General features: G+C 48.1%; 1 protein-coding gene across 2 annotated transcripts in view; it reads right to left on the bottom strand.

Annotated features, from left to right (window-relative positions):
* The window catches only part of PLCL2 (phospholipase C like 2), a 228,996-nt gene extending 221,408 nt beyond the window's left edge, over nt 1–7,588 (bottom strand). Inside the window, exons 1-2 of one of the 2 annotated variants that reach the window (XM_073677944.1) lie at nt 7,431–7,588; nt 4,503–4,965 (exon numbers count right to left, since the gene is read on the bottom strand). In XM_073677944.1, the coding sequence (XP_073534045.1) occupies nt 4,503–4,790 (288 nt within the window). In that variant the 5' untranslated portion in view covers nt 4,791–4,965; nt 7,431–7,588. Of the gene's footprint in view, nt 1–4,502; nt 4,966–7,430 lie in introns of those variants that run through there. The other variant, XM_073677945.1, reaches the window with a different exon arrangement.
* Between the last annotated feature and the right edge of the window lie 10,326 nt (nt 7,589–17,914).

Genomic DNA, 17,914 nt, shown 5'->3' with positions numbered 1-17,914 from the left:
TTTAATTTTTACAGACCATAGGTGTTTTATCTGAATTGTGGGTCGTGCTCACTAATTTAAGTGAATGAGTCCATCGAAAAAACAGATAGCATTGTTAGATAACAAGGATGTCATCAGTGTGTCGTCCATTGTCTAATGTTTAGGAGAAACTTGGAAACTTTTCTTTCCAGCATACAAAAAAAACAAGTGTTACACTTGTGGCAAAAAGGGATGCAAATTGGATAAAGAACAGTAATAATAAATTTAACATTGGGAAGAAGGGCACAACAGTATGCACAATTCATGATTTATTTATAGTTTCTCACATCCAATATTTACCAGATATAGCGCAGAATGGCAACATTTCGTGTATTACACCCGTCAGCAGGTGGAAAGGGAGGAAACATTGGACATAGACCTTGATGTAAGTTTTTTGGGTCTGGATTGTGATTCCAGACCAGATATTGGAGTGAAAAAAAGACCAGTGTGGCGACGTAACAACAAAAAAAAAAAAAATAAGACAAAACAAAAATAAATAAATCACCAAACGACAAAATGGACACATGAATGAGACCTAAGTGTTTTTTTGGCCATGCAGACATATTCTCTTTGGGGAGTATTTTTCATCTTTCCTGTCCAGCTCTTCTCACTTATTCTTCTGCTATCTCCATACAGATCAAGACACATGTTCAGTCAGGCCAAGATGAAGGCATTTCTTTTGGTTTCTTTGAAAGAAACCAGAAATACATGAAGTAAGTTCCAGTTCTCTGTTTCTAAGTACAGTACATAGCACCAATTCTCTGGTCCCCAATGACTGGTAATCGTAAAACTCTCAGGGGCATACTAGCCACTAGGGGGCAGAGGTGAGGAAGAAAACAGCTGTAGAGCAAATAGTACCGAAATACAGCACCGACCCCTAATCAAGTGTATTAAAAAAAACACATTTATTTTAATTGACTTCTTAAAAGAATAGAAAAAAAACAGCCATGAATCACTGACTACTCTTCCAAGTGTATGCGATCCAAAGTAATTAGGGGTGCCTAGATTTACTCAACACAAGGAGAAACATTAGTAGCTTGGCCTTTTTCCTTTCTTAAATACACCTATATTAAGAGCAACTATTAGGTTCAGATCACTTTGGTGTCATGACTTACATTTATAACACAGCAATCAGTTTTAGAACAGATAGCAACAAATCGTGATAGACCCTCTAAGGCTGTGTGCCCACGTAGCATTTTTCAAGCGTATATGCTGCGGAATTTCCGCAGCGTAAACGCTTGAAAAACGCATGTATATCCGCACCCCATGGTCCCCAATGGGATTCCGCAAGTTCTATGCACATGCTGCGGATTTTTCCGCAGCGTTTATGCCGCATTCAAAAATCCGCAGCATGTCATTTAATTTTGCGTTTCCGCAAGCGGAATTGCCTTTGTCCAATGCATAAAAAACGCAAGGCAATTCCGCATGTGGAAAACGCGTGATAAACGCGCGAAAAATGCGCGATAAACGCGTGCGGAATTCCGCATGCGTTTTTCTGGGAGAGGACTTGCATTTATGCAGCAGAAATTTTCTGCTTCATAAATGCAACGTGGGCACATAGCCTTAGACTTATGATGGGGTCCATCAGGTTTCCTTCTGGGTTCAGAGAACTTTGGGGACCAAAATAAAATGAAGACTATGCTACTTTGTCCAATATAGACACTACAAGCCCAAATAAGCTGGGTAAAATTCAGTCTCAGGTAGGGTCACACCACACGACCGCTTTCTCCACATCCGAAAAAAACGGATTGATTATTCTGATAAGACATTGATCATTGTGGTATTAGTTGTTTTTTTGTTTTTTTTAAGAAAGTTTCTCCACCTTCTCCATACTGTCAGGCCATGAAAATCTTTATCCGGGCACTGTCCGATTTTTTTTCCACTGACCCATAGACTTGCATTGCTGATTTTGATCCGACGCGGACAGTTGCGTAGAATATCAAGGTATGAAAAGCACAGATAGTACTCCTCCAAGAAAAATCGATCGTGTCGAGCCCTTATAGTAGTATCCACAGCCCCATGATAATGTAACATGTACAGATACATCTAATTTATGAATTATACATGTATCAACTCAAAATGTAGTGTACATGAGAAATTAGGGGACTGAAACAATCACAATGTCACCCAAAATTGCAACTACTAGAAGAATAAAGTGCGTGACGTTCAGCCTGGAGTTGTAGGCACCAGCGTCTTACACTCAGTTCCTCTAGTGAGATCCGGTGTATTTGTACGAGCTGGGCTGACGATCACACCCATTCCTATGTACTAATGACAAACAACACATTTACATTGAGCAACTATCACAAACACCAAAGGAACGGGGGTGGAACGAGAGAAATGAGTGTTAAAACTGAAACTGCTTACAGTAAAGCTCCACCAGCTCAAGATGAGCAACTTTCCTAATCATGCAAGATAAGAGGTGACAGTAGGAGCCAATGTCAGGAGATACACCCAATGCCACACACCGGCAAACGTTTCTCCTGGCAGTGAGAAAAGACAACTATTACAGGCAGGTGCGGTTTAAGGGAAGCGTCTCAGCTCCGAGGCACGCTCATGGAAGCGCGAGTGTAGGTCATATAGTACATAGTGATAGAGACGTACATGCTTTACTGCATGTAAATCCTGCAGCTTGTGTGATTTCTGGAAAGTCATACAACAGTGTTCAGTCCATATCTGCTGCCCCCATTGGCACGCACGTACTGTCTGTATATATGTATACAGGTTCCCCAATCCTATGGAGAACATGGATGCAACTGGTTTAGTGTGTACATACTATAAAGCTAGGATACGGGTAATCACTGAGAAGAACGCTTCTTACACACTGTTCCTGTCACCTACATGAGGTACAGGCAGAGATCTCCAAAATCCAGATTATTTTAACACTAGAAATGGAGCCGGTATCCGGAAAGTACTTACATAATGGTGCAAAGGTTTTAGCTTCCTACTGCTGCCCCAAAATCCCTATTGTGCTCCCTTTAGCCCTGATTCTAGATGGACGATCGAGACTAAGGCCACATTCACACGTTCAGTATTTGGTCAGTATTTTACCTCCTCAGTATTTGTAAGCCAAAACCAGGAGAGGAACAATCAGAGGAAAAGTATAATAGAAACACGTCACCACTTCCGTATTTATCATCCACTCCTGGTTGTGGCTTACAAATACTGATGTAAAATACTGACCAAATACTGAACGTGTGAACGTGTCCTAAAGGGAACCTGATTGGTCCCCCATGCCCCAGCCCCAACCACCAGCACTTCCATATTCCTTTATACACACTCTGCCTAACAAGCCCCTAATAAGTGTTAGACACATTAGCAAATCTCTAGTATTGCTAAAGTCCATTTTTAATATGAAAATTAATCGTTTGACTAGTTGATGGGGCGTTCATGTCCTCAGACTAGTCGCCCCACTCAGCATGTTATCACGTCCCTGTGGGTGTCATGACATGATGTGCAAGAGCCGTTATCTCGCACATGTGCCCGACTTTCATTCATACAAGTTATTGCGTCTCTGAAGCCGGGGGTGCACTTCTCACCTACAGAGGGGCACTGCGCATGTCCGGGGGCAACGAAGACGCCTGATCTTCGGCTCCTCAGCTGACGTCAGGCTTCTTCTCTGCCTCCGGATATGCGCCTCTGAAGCAGGGAGCGTACCCCCGTACCCCCGAGATCAGAGGCGCAATGACTTGTATGAAAGCAAGTCGTGCACATGCGTTTTTCATAGGCATGGCGATGACGGCGGTTCTTGCAAATCAAGTTATCACGTCCACAGGGGCGCGGTAACATGATTAATGGGATGAATAGTCTGGGGAAACTAACGCCCCGTCGACTAGTCAGACGATTAATTTGCTTATTAAAAATAGAATTTAGAAATACTTTTTAGAAAGATCTGCTAATGTGCCTGTTAGGCAGGGTTTTATAAAAGAACAGAGGAATGCTGGTGGTTTGGGGGGCAGGTCAGGTTCCCTCTGAGAATATCACAATAACATCCAGAAAGCCTGAAGCCCCCTCCCCTGGAAGGTTATCATTGCTATAGGATGCCACAATCATAATGGATTGATTTAGCCCACAATATGGCCGTCACCATATATTTATAGAGATCGAGCAGGTGTTAAGCGAACCATAATGGCGCGCAGGGTATACACGTAGTGCTCCTGCGCAGTCTGCACGCACAGGCGCCCGGTTACATTATGTCGGCGTAGGTGTGTTACAACATTCGTAGTAATGTGCTCTGCTGGGCCAAACTAACATTTGTGGACGTTTGGTTTCACGCTACATCTGTAAATTACATGTAAGGACAAGTGAGCATCAAAGGCACAGACACATCTATATATAATCACCCAGAGAGCAGGATATCGATCCTCGCAGACATGTTACTAATGATGTTACACAGCAGACATGCGCTTCTCCATCACCAGAAGTAAAAAAAAAAAAGGACATCAGCCGGGGATGGGTGACAGCAGAACAGGAAACCCCCTCACCTTGATGATACTGCTCCTCCGAGGCAATCCTTGCTTGTCCACCTTTTCAATGCCAGGGCTCTCAGGCTGTGCAGATCCGCTGTCATCTTTGCTATCTGCGCGGGCACAATCTCCATTGGACACACCGCTGCTAGAAGTATTCTCAATTTTGCACTTTCCTCCATTACTCTCACCACTTCCTCTGTCGCCATTGCTAGTAGTTAAAGGTAATTTACCGTTTGCAGAATCTAACGGCTTGGGCACACCACCCTCGCCAGCACATCCACCTCCCCCACCTGGTTCTGCCATGAGGCTGTCAGCAGCAGAGCTTTTTCTTGTACGACTCTTACTTCTTCTCTCTCTTCTTCTTCACGATCAGCGCAGACCAAGGTAATGGCAGGGAGCCCACAGCCCACTGTCCTTCATCAACTGTAACGCCTTAATATATAAGAGACCATTAAATCCAATCCTCAGCATTGGTTACCTAAAATAATAAAATTACTGTGTCACTAATTGCAAAAGCAATTACATGGGTATAACCAGGCCTTCACTCTGAATGATGAAGCCGGGACACAATTCATCATGGTGTAAATAGTTTCATATCACTAAACACCAAAAATGAAAATATTATGATACTGTGACTGCGGATACAATGTAACCTTCTGTATTGTTTGTTGTTGTGGAGGGGGCACATAGAACGCAGGAGTAATGTCTTTAAGAACGGATGCGACTTCTGCCCAGCGATGTGACAAATGGACATGACATGAGACGCCACAGCTGTCACACACAGGCACAGGGCACATGCACAGCCAATACACACAGCACACAGGTACTTCACAAGACATCACACATGCACAGCCAATACACACAGCACAAGACATCACACATGCACAGCCAATACACACAGCACACAGGCACTTCACAAGACATCACACATGCACAGCCAATACACACAGCACAAGACATCACACATGCACAGCCAATACACACAGCACACAGGCACTTCACAAGACATCACACATGCACAGCCAATACACACAGCACAAGACATCACACATGCACAGCCAATACACACAGCACAAAACATCACACATGCACAGCCAGTACACACAGTACAAGACATCACACATGCACAGCCAATACACACAGCACAAGACATCACACATGCACAGAAAGACCAGGTGTCACTTCTGTATGGACAGCACAACCAAGATACACAGCACACATGCAGAGGACACATATTACACTCACACTGAAAACATCACACAAGTCATATATACACATAGAACACTACATAATACATCAAATGCATAGAATACATGATATCACACTGTATAACACATGCACAAACCACAATATTTGCACAGCATATATTAAACAAGATCTCAAACACATAACAGAATTCAAAACACAAACACATACCTAATACTACACATCACATACAGTATACACATCACATGAAGAGAAGACACATCACACACACGGGACACCCTGCACATCACACACAGAGGACACCTTGCACATCACACACACACAGGACACCCTGCACATCACACACACACAGGACACCCTGCACATCACACACAGAGGACACCCTGCACATCACACACAGAGGACACCCTGCACATCACACACACACACATCACACACAGAGGACACCCTGCACATCACACACACAGGACACCCTGCACATCACACACACACAGGACACCCTGCACATCACACACAGAGGACACCCTGCACATCACACACACAGGACACCCTGCACATCACACACACAGGACACCCTGCACATCACACACACAGGACACCCTGCACATCACACACACAGGACACCCTGCACATCACACACACACACATCACACACAGAGGACACCCTGCACATCACACACACAGGACACCCTGCACATCACACACACAGGACACCCTGCACATCACACACAGAGGACACCCTGCACATCACACACAGAGGACACCCTGCACATCACACACAGAGGACACCCTGCACATCACACACACACACACATCACACACAGAGGACACCCTGCACATCACACACACACAGGACACCCTGCACATCACACACACACAGGACACCCTGCACATCACACACACACAGGACACCCTGCACATCACACACAGAGGACACCCTGCACATCACACACACACACATCACACACAGAGGACACCCTGCAAATCACACACACAGGACACCCTGCACATCACACACACAGGACACCCTGCACATCACACACACAGGACACCCTGCACATCACACACACAGGACACCCTGCACATCACACACACAGGACACCCTGCACATCACACACACAGGACACCCTGCACATCACACACACAGGACACCCTGCACATCACACACACAGGACACCCTGCACATCACACACACAGGACACCCTGCACATCACACACACATCACACACAGAGGACACCCTGCACATCACACACACATCACACACACACATCACACACGACACCCTGCACATCACACAGACATCACACATAAAGGACACCCTGCACATCACACACATCACATACATGACACCCTGCACATCACACACAATACATCACACAGACATCACACTGCACATCACACACAATAACCCCACATCCCTGTCTCAGAGCGCACACGTCCCTGGCAGGCGTCTCCCTCCCGTATCGCCCGTCTATGTGACAGCAGTCCAGGCTTTGTGTGCAGCATATGCCGCCGGTCGCCGCACGGAGGTGTCACTGGCCCCGCACTGCTGTCACTCTGCAGCACGCATGTAATCCCGCCTGCGGTCACACAACGTGTGATGAGCTCCAGGACACCGGACATGCGGGTGTGCGGCTCCTGCTCCACATCCATGCAGCGGGCACGTACAGACTGGCACGCACAGAGAAGTCCATGTTGTACCGGGCACAGCAGCGCCCCCACTCATCAGCACTTACCCCGACTCCCGCACTCCCCGGCCGCAGCTGCAGCCGCTATCACCGGCACCCTGAGCAGCCTCTGCACTGCCGGGGTGAAACCACAACACCCGTGGGGGGCGGGGCCTCCGCTGCCAATCAACCCGACACTGCGCCGACAATTGGTTTCCGACCAAACCCGTGAGCTCGCTCGCCACGCCCACCTGTCAGCGCTAGGCCCCGCCCACCTGCGGCCGCGGCGATATTACTGGGTGATGGCTGCATCTGCGAGAAGAGGAGAGTGAGGGTCGTAGTCAGCTCCCCGGTGTCGGGACTACACACACGACTTGCTGCTGGGCATGTGGCTTCCAATCCCCTAATTACACCAGACCACTGAAAGTCCCTGCAGCCAGAAATGGCTACGATTTACTATTACATTGAAGTCACAGGACTATTTCACAAGTCACATTCAGTATTTGGTCTGTATTTTACCTCCTCAGTATCTGTAAGCCAAAACCAGGAGTGGAACAATCAGAGGAAAAGTAGAATAGAAACACGTCACCACTTCTGCATTTATCACCCACAATACTGACCAAATACTGAACGTGTGAACGTGTCCTGACTGAGAAGAAAGTCCCAGCATGCACTCCTTTCTTGTGTATTTGAGATGAGACTCCCCTATCAGGTCTATGGCTGTGTGCCCACGATGCGTTTTTTAAGCGTTTTCGCAGCGGCAATTCCGCTGCAGAAACGCTTAAAAAACGCATGATAGAAGGCCTGCCATGTCCCCCAATGATAATCCGCATGTGCTGTGCACATGCTGTGGAAATTTCCGCTGCAGATTATCATTGCGGAAAAATACGCAGCACTACCAATTATTTTGCGGAAGCGCTGCGTTTTCGCCGCCATTGACTTGCATTAGACCGCATGGATTACGCATCACTGCATAAGTAGATGCGCATTCCATGCGTTCTAATGTGCGGATGGTACCCAGCTCTAAAGAAGAGGAGACTCTCCTCCGGACCTGGGTACCACAGAAAACTGTAAAAAAAAGAATAAAATATACTTACCTTCTGGCGGCCCGCGCTGCGCTCCTCCTTGCTTGGCAGCAGTTCGCGATGGAATGAAGGACCTGCGCTGACGTCATAGTCATGTGACGGGTCACGCAACGCTGACGTTGGCAGGTCCTTCACTCTACCGCTGCCGGCAGCCGGGACGAAGGGAATCAAGACATCGGGGGCCATCAGAAGGTAAGTATACATTATTTTTTTATTTTTTGACATTCTTTCGGACACACTATATAAATCCATGCCGGTTGCATGGATTTATATAGTGTGACCAAGTTGACAAGCACTTTCCAAGTGATGCTAAAATCGCTTGGAAAGTGCTTGACAACCCGCATGCGGAAATGCATGTGAAGAACGCTTCACACCCGCATGTCCCTGGCAGGAAAACGCATGTACAATCCACATGCGTTTTTTTCTGCCAGGGAGATGCAGAAACACTCAGGAAAAAATCCTGAGCATTTCTGCATCGTGGGCACATAGCCTTAGTCAGCTCTGAGCTTTACAGATGGATTTCTATTAACCTGGGAACTATTCCATCATGTCATTATTTTATGTAGATGTATGAGAACCAATCATACACAGACCATAGCTGGGCGAGTTTTCTGGATGAAACTCAGACGACATTTCATCCGCTTGTCTGCAGCCGCCTTATACACAGCCATGAAAATGGCAGCAGCACTTAGATGGCATCCGAGTGCTGCTCAGATATTTCACAGCCCCATAGGCTTGCATTGGTGAGTTGGATCAATATCACACATCTCCATTTGCCACTTAAGCTGCAAAAATCCACAGACATATGACCAGTGTGACGCGCCCCCAGGGCCGTGGGGTACTCGGCAGCCGGACCTCTGGTTGCCGGGGGATATCACGGTGGCTGGCCCGGTCCGTGACCCAGGGTGGTCAGTGAAAAAGGGGGAACTTCTATTATATGGGGTTTTTGTCGTGACGCCACCTGTGGTGTCTGGTGAGGATCACCAGCGCTGCGACAGTCCTCTGAGGCAGGTGTTAGGGCAGCTTGAGATGGAACGGCTCCCCACAGGTGGAGCAGGCCTCAGGGCAGTGTAGATAAATGGAGGTGCGCTGGGCGTTGTAGTGCAGGGAGGGAAATGGCGCCGGCGAAAGAAAGGAACGGAGGCAGCTCAGTGCAGTCATCCAAGATTTACTCACAGTTCTTAGACAGTCCAGAGATGCACTGTACTGGTGCAAGCCTCCGGCGTCGCACTGCTTTCACCGGGCAGGGGTTCAGTCCTTCCTCAGGCGGTTCGGGTGTACCTGGCAGAACCCCACTTTCTTATGTACCTCTCTAGACCGACTTCACGCTGGGTCTTACTCCCTCCGGCCCTGCGCGTCCCCACTGTGAATCCTGTTCGGGTGCTGCGAGGTCCCCCCTGTCCGTCGAAGTTGCACAGACCTGCTAGACCTTACTAGGATTGGAGCGGGGGTTTGGCTTCTGGCTATAGAAGTCAGAAGCCTCCGGTTTTTCCAGCCGAGGCTTGAAGCTGCACGACTGGGCCAGGGGCCGGTCCCCTTCTTGCGGCCTAGATCCTCCTGACACTTGGCAGGTTCGGGGTGTACGGGTGCCGCCTGCACTCGCCGTACCCCCTAGGATCCCCTCTGCAGAACGGAGCTTACTCCCTGCTCCCCTCCTGGGCCTCAGTCCTAGGTCCTTGTGGTGGAGCAGAGCTCCTACAGAGACTCTGCTCCCAGACTGTTCCTACTCAACCAACTACTCTCCTCTCCCCTTCTACCATTAAGATGTCTACCTTTTATATATCTACTGTATGAGTGCTCCCATAAACTACTTCCTCCACCCACACCCACTACTGGTTCCCCCTACCTTTGAGTTCCCCCCACCCCAGCCAGGGACAGGGCACAGCAGAAAACTACATTGCGTCTTGCCCCTCCTGCTGGCCTGGGGTAGTGTAGTGTTGGATGTAGGTGTTGAAGTTCCGTGCAGCACTCCCTCCTTACCTGAGAGAAGGGAGACACCACACCTCTGGGTGAGGTGCAGTACCTCTGTGGCGACTGAACCCTCAGGGGCACCACAAGTGTAATAGACTATAATAGGTGCGGATACAATATGTGAACGAGCCCTAAGGCGGGGGTCAGACAAGCTCACTCAGACGGCCGGTTATTCACATATGAGCACAATGGTCCTGGTTTATTCAGCGGTTTTGTTCAGAGTTTCAGCAGATTTTCGGCAGTTCCATCCAAGTTTGGTCTGAGTTTCATCAGCTTTTTTCAGACGAGAAAAAAAACTTTCCTACTTTCTCCTATGCAGCAGTCTTTGAAAAAAGGACAACACAGGAATGGCATCTGAGTGCTGTCTGATTTTTTCACCGACCCACAGACTGACAATTTTTATCATTATCAGACATGTCTCAATTCTGCACTGCCCACTTGGTCCAAAAATAAAAAAAATCAAATACGTGAATAGTTTCAGAAACAGTAGTGAAAAATCCAATATATATGAAAAGCACAGGTAGTACGCTTATGAGGAAAACGGGAGTCTGAACGAGCCCTAAGGCCACGTTCACACATTCAGTATTTTGTCAGCATTTTACCTCAGTATTTATAAGCCAAAACCAGGAGTGGGTGAATAATGCAGAAGTGGTGACGTGTTTCTATTATACTTTTCCTCTGATTGTTCCTCTCCTGGTTTTGGCTTACACATACTGATGAAAAATACTGACCAAATACTGAACGTGTGAACGTGGCCTTATACAGAGCTGTGCTGTCTGTGGTATAATCGGGTATCACACTAACCGATGGTAGTCAGTTCGGCTGGTCACATGACATTTTTCACATCGACCAAGTGTATATCTGAAAAAAAAATGGCTGCATGCACTTCTCCACAATTCGGATGAGATTCGCCTCTTCAAGTTTATGGGTGTGAAATAAATCATATAACATATGGATCAACTGTACAGTGATTTTCATGGATGTGTGAATGGATCTATAAAACTCTACGAGCCCGTGGACCATCCCATAAAAAAATCTGACAGCACACGGACATTTCACACAAATGTGAGAATGTGGCCTAAGGGATTTTACAGACAACATTATCACTCCAAGTCACACAGCGCAGATACAGAATAATATTTACTTCCAGGCACTTACCGCTGACGTCTCATCTGATCAGAGCCGGTTTCTGCTGCTTCTTCTCCATCTGGTCAGACCTTCATGTCCACATCTCCCAGTCTCGACTCGTCTTATCACCATGATCTCCAGCCTAGAAAATAACAAGGTCACATATTGTATGCATACATGTGTCTCCCCCGCACTGCGCCCCTGACTACAGATATGCACCCCCCCCCCCATTAATATACTATTAGCCACTTAGTAATCAAAATATAAAGTGATAAGCAGCACTGTGCCCCCCATTAACTATAATCTCCACCGGCCAACAATATAAATTATTCGGTCTCTGTGACTCTCCCCAATTAACTGTAAGGCTATGTGCACACGGAAAATATACAAGGCTTCACAGTACAAGCAAAGTGAAACCCCCATAATTGCTCTCTCCCAGCACCCCCATCATTGCTCTCTCCCAGCACCCCGTCATTGCTCTCTCCCTGCACCCCCATCATTTCTCTCTCCCTGCACCCCCGTCATTCCTCTCTCCCAGCACCCCCATCATTGCTCTGCTCAAGCACCTCCATCATTGCTCTCTCCCAGCACCCCCATCATTGCTCTCTCTCAGCACCCCCATCATTACTCTCTCCCTGCACCCCCGTCATTCCTCTCTCCCAGCACCCCCATCATTGCTCTGCTCAAGCACCTCCATCATTGCTCTCTCCCAGCACCTCCATCATTGCTTCTCCCAGCACTCCCATCATTGCTCTGTCCCAGCACCCCCATCATTGCTCTGTCCCAGCACCCCCATCATTGCTCTGTCCCAGCACCTCCATCATTGCTGTCTCCCAGCACCCCCATCATTGCTCTCTCCCAGCACACCCATCATTTCTCTGTCCCAGCACCCCCAACATTGTTCTCTCCCAGCACCCCTGTCATTGCTCTCCCCAGCCCCATCATTCCTCTCCCCACCCCCATTATTGTTCTCCCAAGCCCCATCATTACTCTCTCAGCCCCATCATTGCTCTCCCCAGCCCCATCATTGCTCTCCCCAGCCCTATCAGCCCCATTATTGCTCTTCCCTGCCCCATCAACCCCATTATTGCTCTTCCCAGCCCCATCATTCCTCTCCCCAACCCCATCAGCCCCATTATTGCTCTTCCCAGCCCCATCATTCCTCTCCTCAGCCCCATTATTTCTCTCCCCAGCCCCATCATTCCTCTCCCTAATCCCATCAACTCCATTATTCCTCTCCCCAGCCCCATTATTGCGCTCCCCAGCCCCACCATCCCCATCATTGCTCTCCCAGCCCCATCATTCCTCTCCCCAGCCCCATCAGCCACATTATTGCTCTCTCCAGCCCCACGATCCCATTATTCCTCTCCCCAGCCCCATCAACCCCATTATTCCTCTCCCCAGCCCCATCATTCTTCTCCCCAGCCCCATTATTGCTCTCCACAGCCCCATCAGCCCCATTATTCCTCTCCCCAGAACCATCATTCCTCTCCCCAGCCCCATTATTCCTCTCCCCAGCCCCATCATTCCTCTCCCCAGCCTATTATTGCTCTCCCCAGCCCCATCATTGCACTCCCCAGCCCCATTATTGCTCTTTCCAGTCCCATCATTCCTCTCCCCAGTCCCATCAGCCCCATTATTGCTCTTCCCAGCCCCATCATTCCTCTCCCAAGCCCCATTATTGCTCTCCCCAGCCCCACCATCCCATCATTGCTCTCCCCAACCTCCCCTCCCCAGCGTTTCAGTAAAAAAAACAACAATTACCTCAGCTCGCTCCCCTGCAGCATCATCCTGGTTGACGGCAGCTTTCTTCCTGACCCAGGCGCATGCTGCATGATGACGTCATCAAGCTATGCGCGCCTGGGTCAGGGAGGAAGCAGAGGACGATCCCTCCAGCTCCGCTGCTATTCTCCTCCTGTCAGCAGCGGAGCTGCAGGGATTGCTCCCTGACCACCGCGTGCAGGGAGCAACTGCACCGGCGGGCCCCCGGTGCAGCTGCACGGGGAGGGCCCGGCGTAGCTGCACCGGCGGCGGTATGTCCGCCCCTGGACTCCTATGGGCCCCCCCATCTCACAGGCCCCATAGCAGTCGAGTGGCCTGCCGCCATTGGCGGTACGCCACTGGCCTCTTTCAGACCGAGTATCCACAAATAAAAACAGATCTGTCCGATTTTGACCCAAGTCCTGGATAAAAATTGCACATTCCTGTCTGACAGCTCACTGATGCCATCCTAGTTGTTTCCTAGAGATTTTTACTGACTGTTTGATAGGAGAACCTTGAGAAACCTCCATTCTTTTTTTGCATTTTCGTATATGATAAAAGTCATAAAACATTGATGCTGAAAACTGCCCCCCTGATCCAAACCAGTGAAGAAAATCTGATCCAAAGCAGTGAAGAAAATCTGATCCAAAGCAGTGATGAAAATTATGAAACTGATCCGTCCTTTTTTTACATTTACGAGAAAGAAACAGCTGTCTGAATAAGGCCTAAGGGTGCGATTTGGCTGCGATTCACTTGCAATTTAGGATTTGCAGCACCCATTAGACACTATGAAGTTGCCCTAGGCCAGGGCAGAAGAAAGACATGTGTCACGGGTTTACCGCAATTGAGAGGAGCCAGAAGACCGAGACATCTGATTTCTCCTACTCTTGCACTGACTAGAAGCACTTCTCCTTCATATTAAACGGTACAGGCTTCTTCTAGTAGTGCTAGGGTTAATCTGCTCAGTTGTGAGCTCTTGGAAGCTTACCTGCATTTAGGATCTCAGCTGTTCACTGTTGGCCACTCCCCTCTCCTATATATACTGGACTCTGGCTAGCAGTCATTGCCAGAGCTAGCTTCATTGCTGCTGTTATGATCTGCAACATAAACTAAGGAAAGATAGGGGAAAGCTGTCCCTACAGTAAGACTAAGCTGAATCCCTATGATGTAGCGGGCTGCCTGTTCTTTGTGAACAGACCTGCCTTAGTCCTCGGCTAGTCTGAACGAAGACCTATAGAGTTAAGGAAGGGGTCCTTAAAAGAACTAAGGACTGGGACAAAAAAGGGACACCTCCTAAACAGAAGTAGATGCAGAGCACAAAAGACAAACAGACAAAACGTACTAGAGATCCCAGAGGACCAAGCGAACTAGACAGAGATAGGCACCGAAGCACCTGGCTAGAGAGACAGTCAAACAACACTGAAGTCCAGCAAAGCCAGAAGGGCGGAGCTGGAATAAATAGGCAGATGGTCACGTGACCGCAAAACACAAGATAGCAAAAACTAACAGGAGGGTTCTAACAGTTGCATGGTTTCAGGAGTTGGTGGAGAGTTGTTGTTTGAGAAGGCATTTGGTGGATTTATCTAAGACTGTTGCGTGGTTTTGGTTGTGTGCAAATCATCGCCTCCTCCTACTTTGGCTTTTCTCCCCATTCTCCATTCCTTGATGTTCCCCTCTTTTGTTTGTGTGCGCATATTTGTATGATTAGTATTTTCCTTTATCCCTGTTTGTATTACCTTGTTAGTCTGGTTGGTGTATTGCCATACACCACTACTCCCCTCTTTCCTAGGTGGGGGGAGGGAACAGACTGAGGGTGGATTCTGGAGCTCAGCAAGGTATGTGGCCCCGGCGTATTCACCATCAGAAGTAATCTGGGGAACAGGGCCAGATAGGGTTCCCCCTAGCGTTAGGGACAGGGAAGGAGTCCCTGGTCCCGGGATAACAGACAACAGAGTCGTGACAACATGGTAGTGAAAAACAGCTCTGTGCACAGCCTGGCACAAGATTTTTACCCATGACAGGTTCAGTTTCAATTGTGAGTTTTATGTGCAACAGATTTAAGCGAAACTTAAGCAAAACTTCTGCTACCCTTGTCACATGATAGTTAAGGACCCCATATACATTAGACTGAAGCCGGCTAAACCGGCCGATATGGAGTGGTTCGGCTGACGTCTATTGCGCATGTCGAATTTCAGACTGCCAATTGTTACGGATCCGGGTGGTGGAACCTCTGTGCTTCGGTGCAAGGAGGGACCAGAGGGGCGTGACTAAGTGCCTACTCGGCCTGACCAAGGTCGCACGGTGGCTCAATCGACTCCGTGAACCAGGGAGGGACCGAACAGGGGGACCAGGTGCCACTCTGGGACCGACCTTCTGTGAGAGCAGGTGACTCCCACGGGTCAGATGGCAGGAACTGACCGGTACAGCGGATGAGCACGGCAGGAAGGCTGACAGGTGGTCCGGATAGATAAGCAGGCTGGTTCGGCAGATAGCCAAACGGGTGCTCCGGGTAGGCAAGCTGGCGGGTACGACAGGTAACAGGTAGGTGCTCCAGGTAGGCTGGCTGGCAGGCACGACAGGTAACAGGCAGGTGCTCCAGGTAGGCAGGCTGGCATGCACTACAGGTAACAGGCAGGTGCTTCCAGGTAAGCAGGCTGGTGGGCACAGCAGGTAACTGGCAGGTGCTTCCAGGTAGGCAGGCTGATGAGCAGGACTGACAGGCAAACTGGCGGGCAGGACTGACAGGCAGACTGGCGGGCAGGACTGACAGGCAGCGGGACCTGAGGGCTGAAGGAAGTGTTAGCACACAGAACAACAACCTTGCACAGGCACCTCCATATTGGAGGAGGTGCTTTAAATAGGGGAAATCCTCCGGCCATTGGCCGGAGACTTTTTAGGAAGGCACGCGCGGCCCCTTTAAGAGGGAGGGAGCGCGCGAGCGCCCTAAGCACAGTGCGCGCCACAGTAGCTGCAGGACGGGAGCCGGAAGACGCCGGACCAGGGCCGTGGCGGTGAGGGGAACCAATCGCATTGTTCTTCCAGAGATAAGCTGCCAACCGACTTGTCATCTAGCTGCTTTCTCATGGAGAACAAAGGATCGCTCAGCCGAGCGAGCGCTCCTCTGTATGGGAGTGTCGGCAAGATGTCTGTCAGCCAAATGTTCTGCCAGAGGATCGTTCGGCCAACAGCTTTACAGGTATATCAAGGTTAATTTGATCCTATTGCTTACAAAGGTTGCTGTGTAAGTCCTCCGATTACTATGAACTACAAAAAATCTGTAGCACACATTTATTAATCAGTTTAGGATAAGCCCCAAAATGTAAATGATGGCCCATGCCATCTCTTCAAAATATTGTGGGGGTTTTTGCTGTTTTTCAATTTATCAACAGTAAACAAAGAAAATTACTTCTTACACCTGGCGTAGATTTCACTTTCTGATATTAGGGCAGGCTAAAATGTGCCATTTAATAAATTTGGCAAAATATGAAATGCCGGTCATTATTGTGTGCCAGTATAAGGTGATAGCCAATTGGGGTAACCCTTCCCTGGCCACACAGAGGCTCCATCATACTTATGCATGACAATACAGATCTGATCAAATATAGATGCACAATGCAGATTATTCTATAGTTTGTGGCATTTTTATTTTTTATATATATCTTGTATAGAGACTTTTATTGACAAATATGTAAAATATGTAATTTTGTTTGCAATGAAACAGTCCTTGTGCATTAGACTAGGTTTAGCCACATTACTTAGAAGTGATGTAATTTTTGTGTTTATCAGGTCTGATGGTGACAGAGTACACCCAGCAGTAAGAAGATCTTGAATCGTGAATGCTAATCTATATTTTGGGGAAACACAAGGTCACAAGGGGCCCTAGTTTACATTTCCAGTATTAGGCTAAAATTTCAGATGAGTGGACCAGACACGTCCAAAAACTGCGGATGTGATTTACTCCCTCAGCTCTTCCATGTAATAGACGGGTACTGGATCTATCTAGTCTGGTCCAGAAATCAACTGGCGCATACTATGATTTTTTTCCACTTGGAACTGAATTACTTGTGGAAAAACAACACATGTACAATAACACATAGGCTAATGTGACAGGCAGAAGTAGTGCAATTGCTTCAAAAGCATCCAGCAACTATTAGAAGTAATTGTTACACGCACGCCGCTAGGTTCAGATAGGGTGAGACGGGTTTCATGAATTCTTTGGAATCCTCAGGGAACCGTTACTCAGGGTGACCATAGGCTGCAGCTTCTCTCAGGCACACGATAGATTCAGTTGCTGACCAGACATATCTGACAAGAGTCTTTTTCAACAGTTTAACAGTGGAATTTAATGTGAAGCACGGCCAGTGCAATTCAGAGATATTACAGCAACAATATTCATTACAGTACAGTCTGAGTTTATTGAGCAACTGGCTCCAGTAACAATACAGTAGTTTCTTCACAAGGCACAGTATTACAGTCTCTTCAGTAGCATAATTCAGCATAGATTAGATCTCTTAGCAGCACACTTCTATGCATACACAACCATAGGTTTTTCCTTCACAAGGACACAATAGTACACTGCATTCTTTATCCTGCATGAAGATGGAGGTG

The sequence above is a fragment of the Phyllobates terribilis genome, unplaced genomic scaffold, assembly GCF_046119375.1.
Source record: "Phyllobates terribilis strain yellow unplaced genomic scaffold, ASM4611937v1 Scaffold_4__5_contigs__length_816908805, whole genome shotgun sequence".
NCBI classification, from domain to species: Eukaryota; Metazoa; Chordata; class Amphibia; order Anura; family Dendrobatidae; genus Phyllobates; species Phyllobates terribilis.
This window is presented reverse-complemented; position numbering and strand designations above follow the sequence as displayed.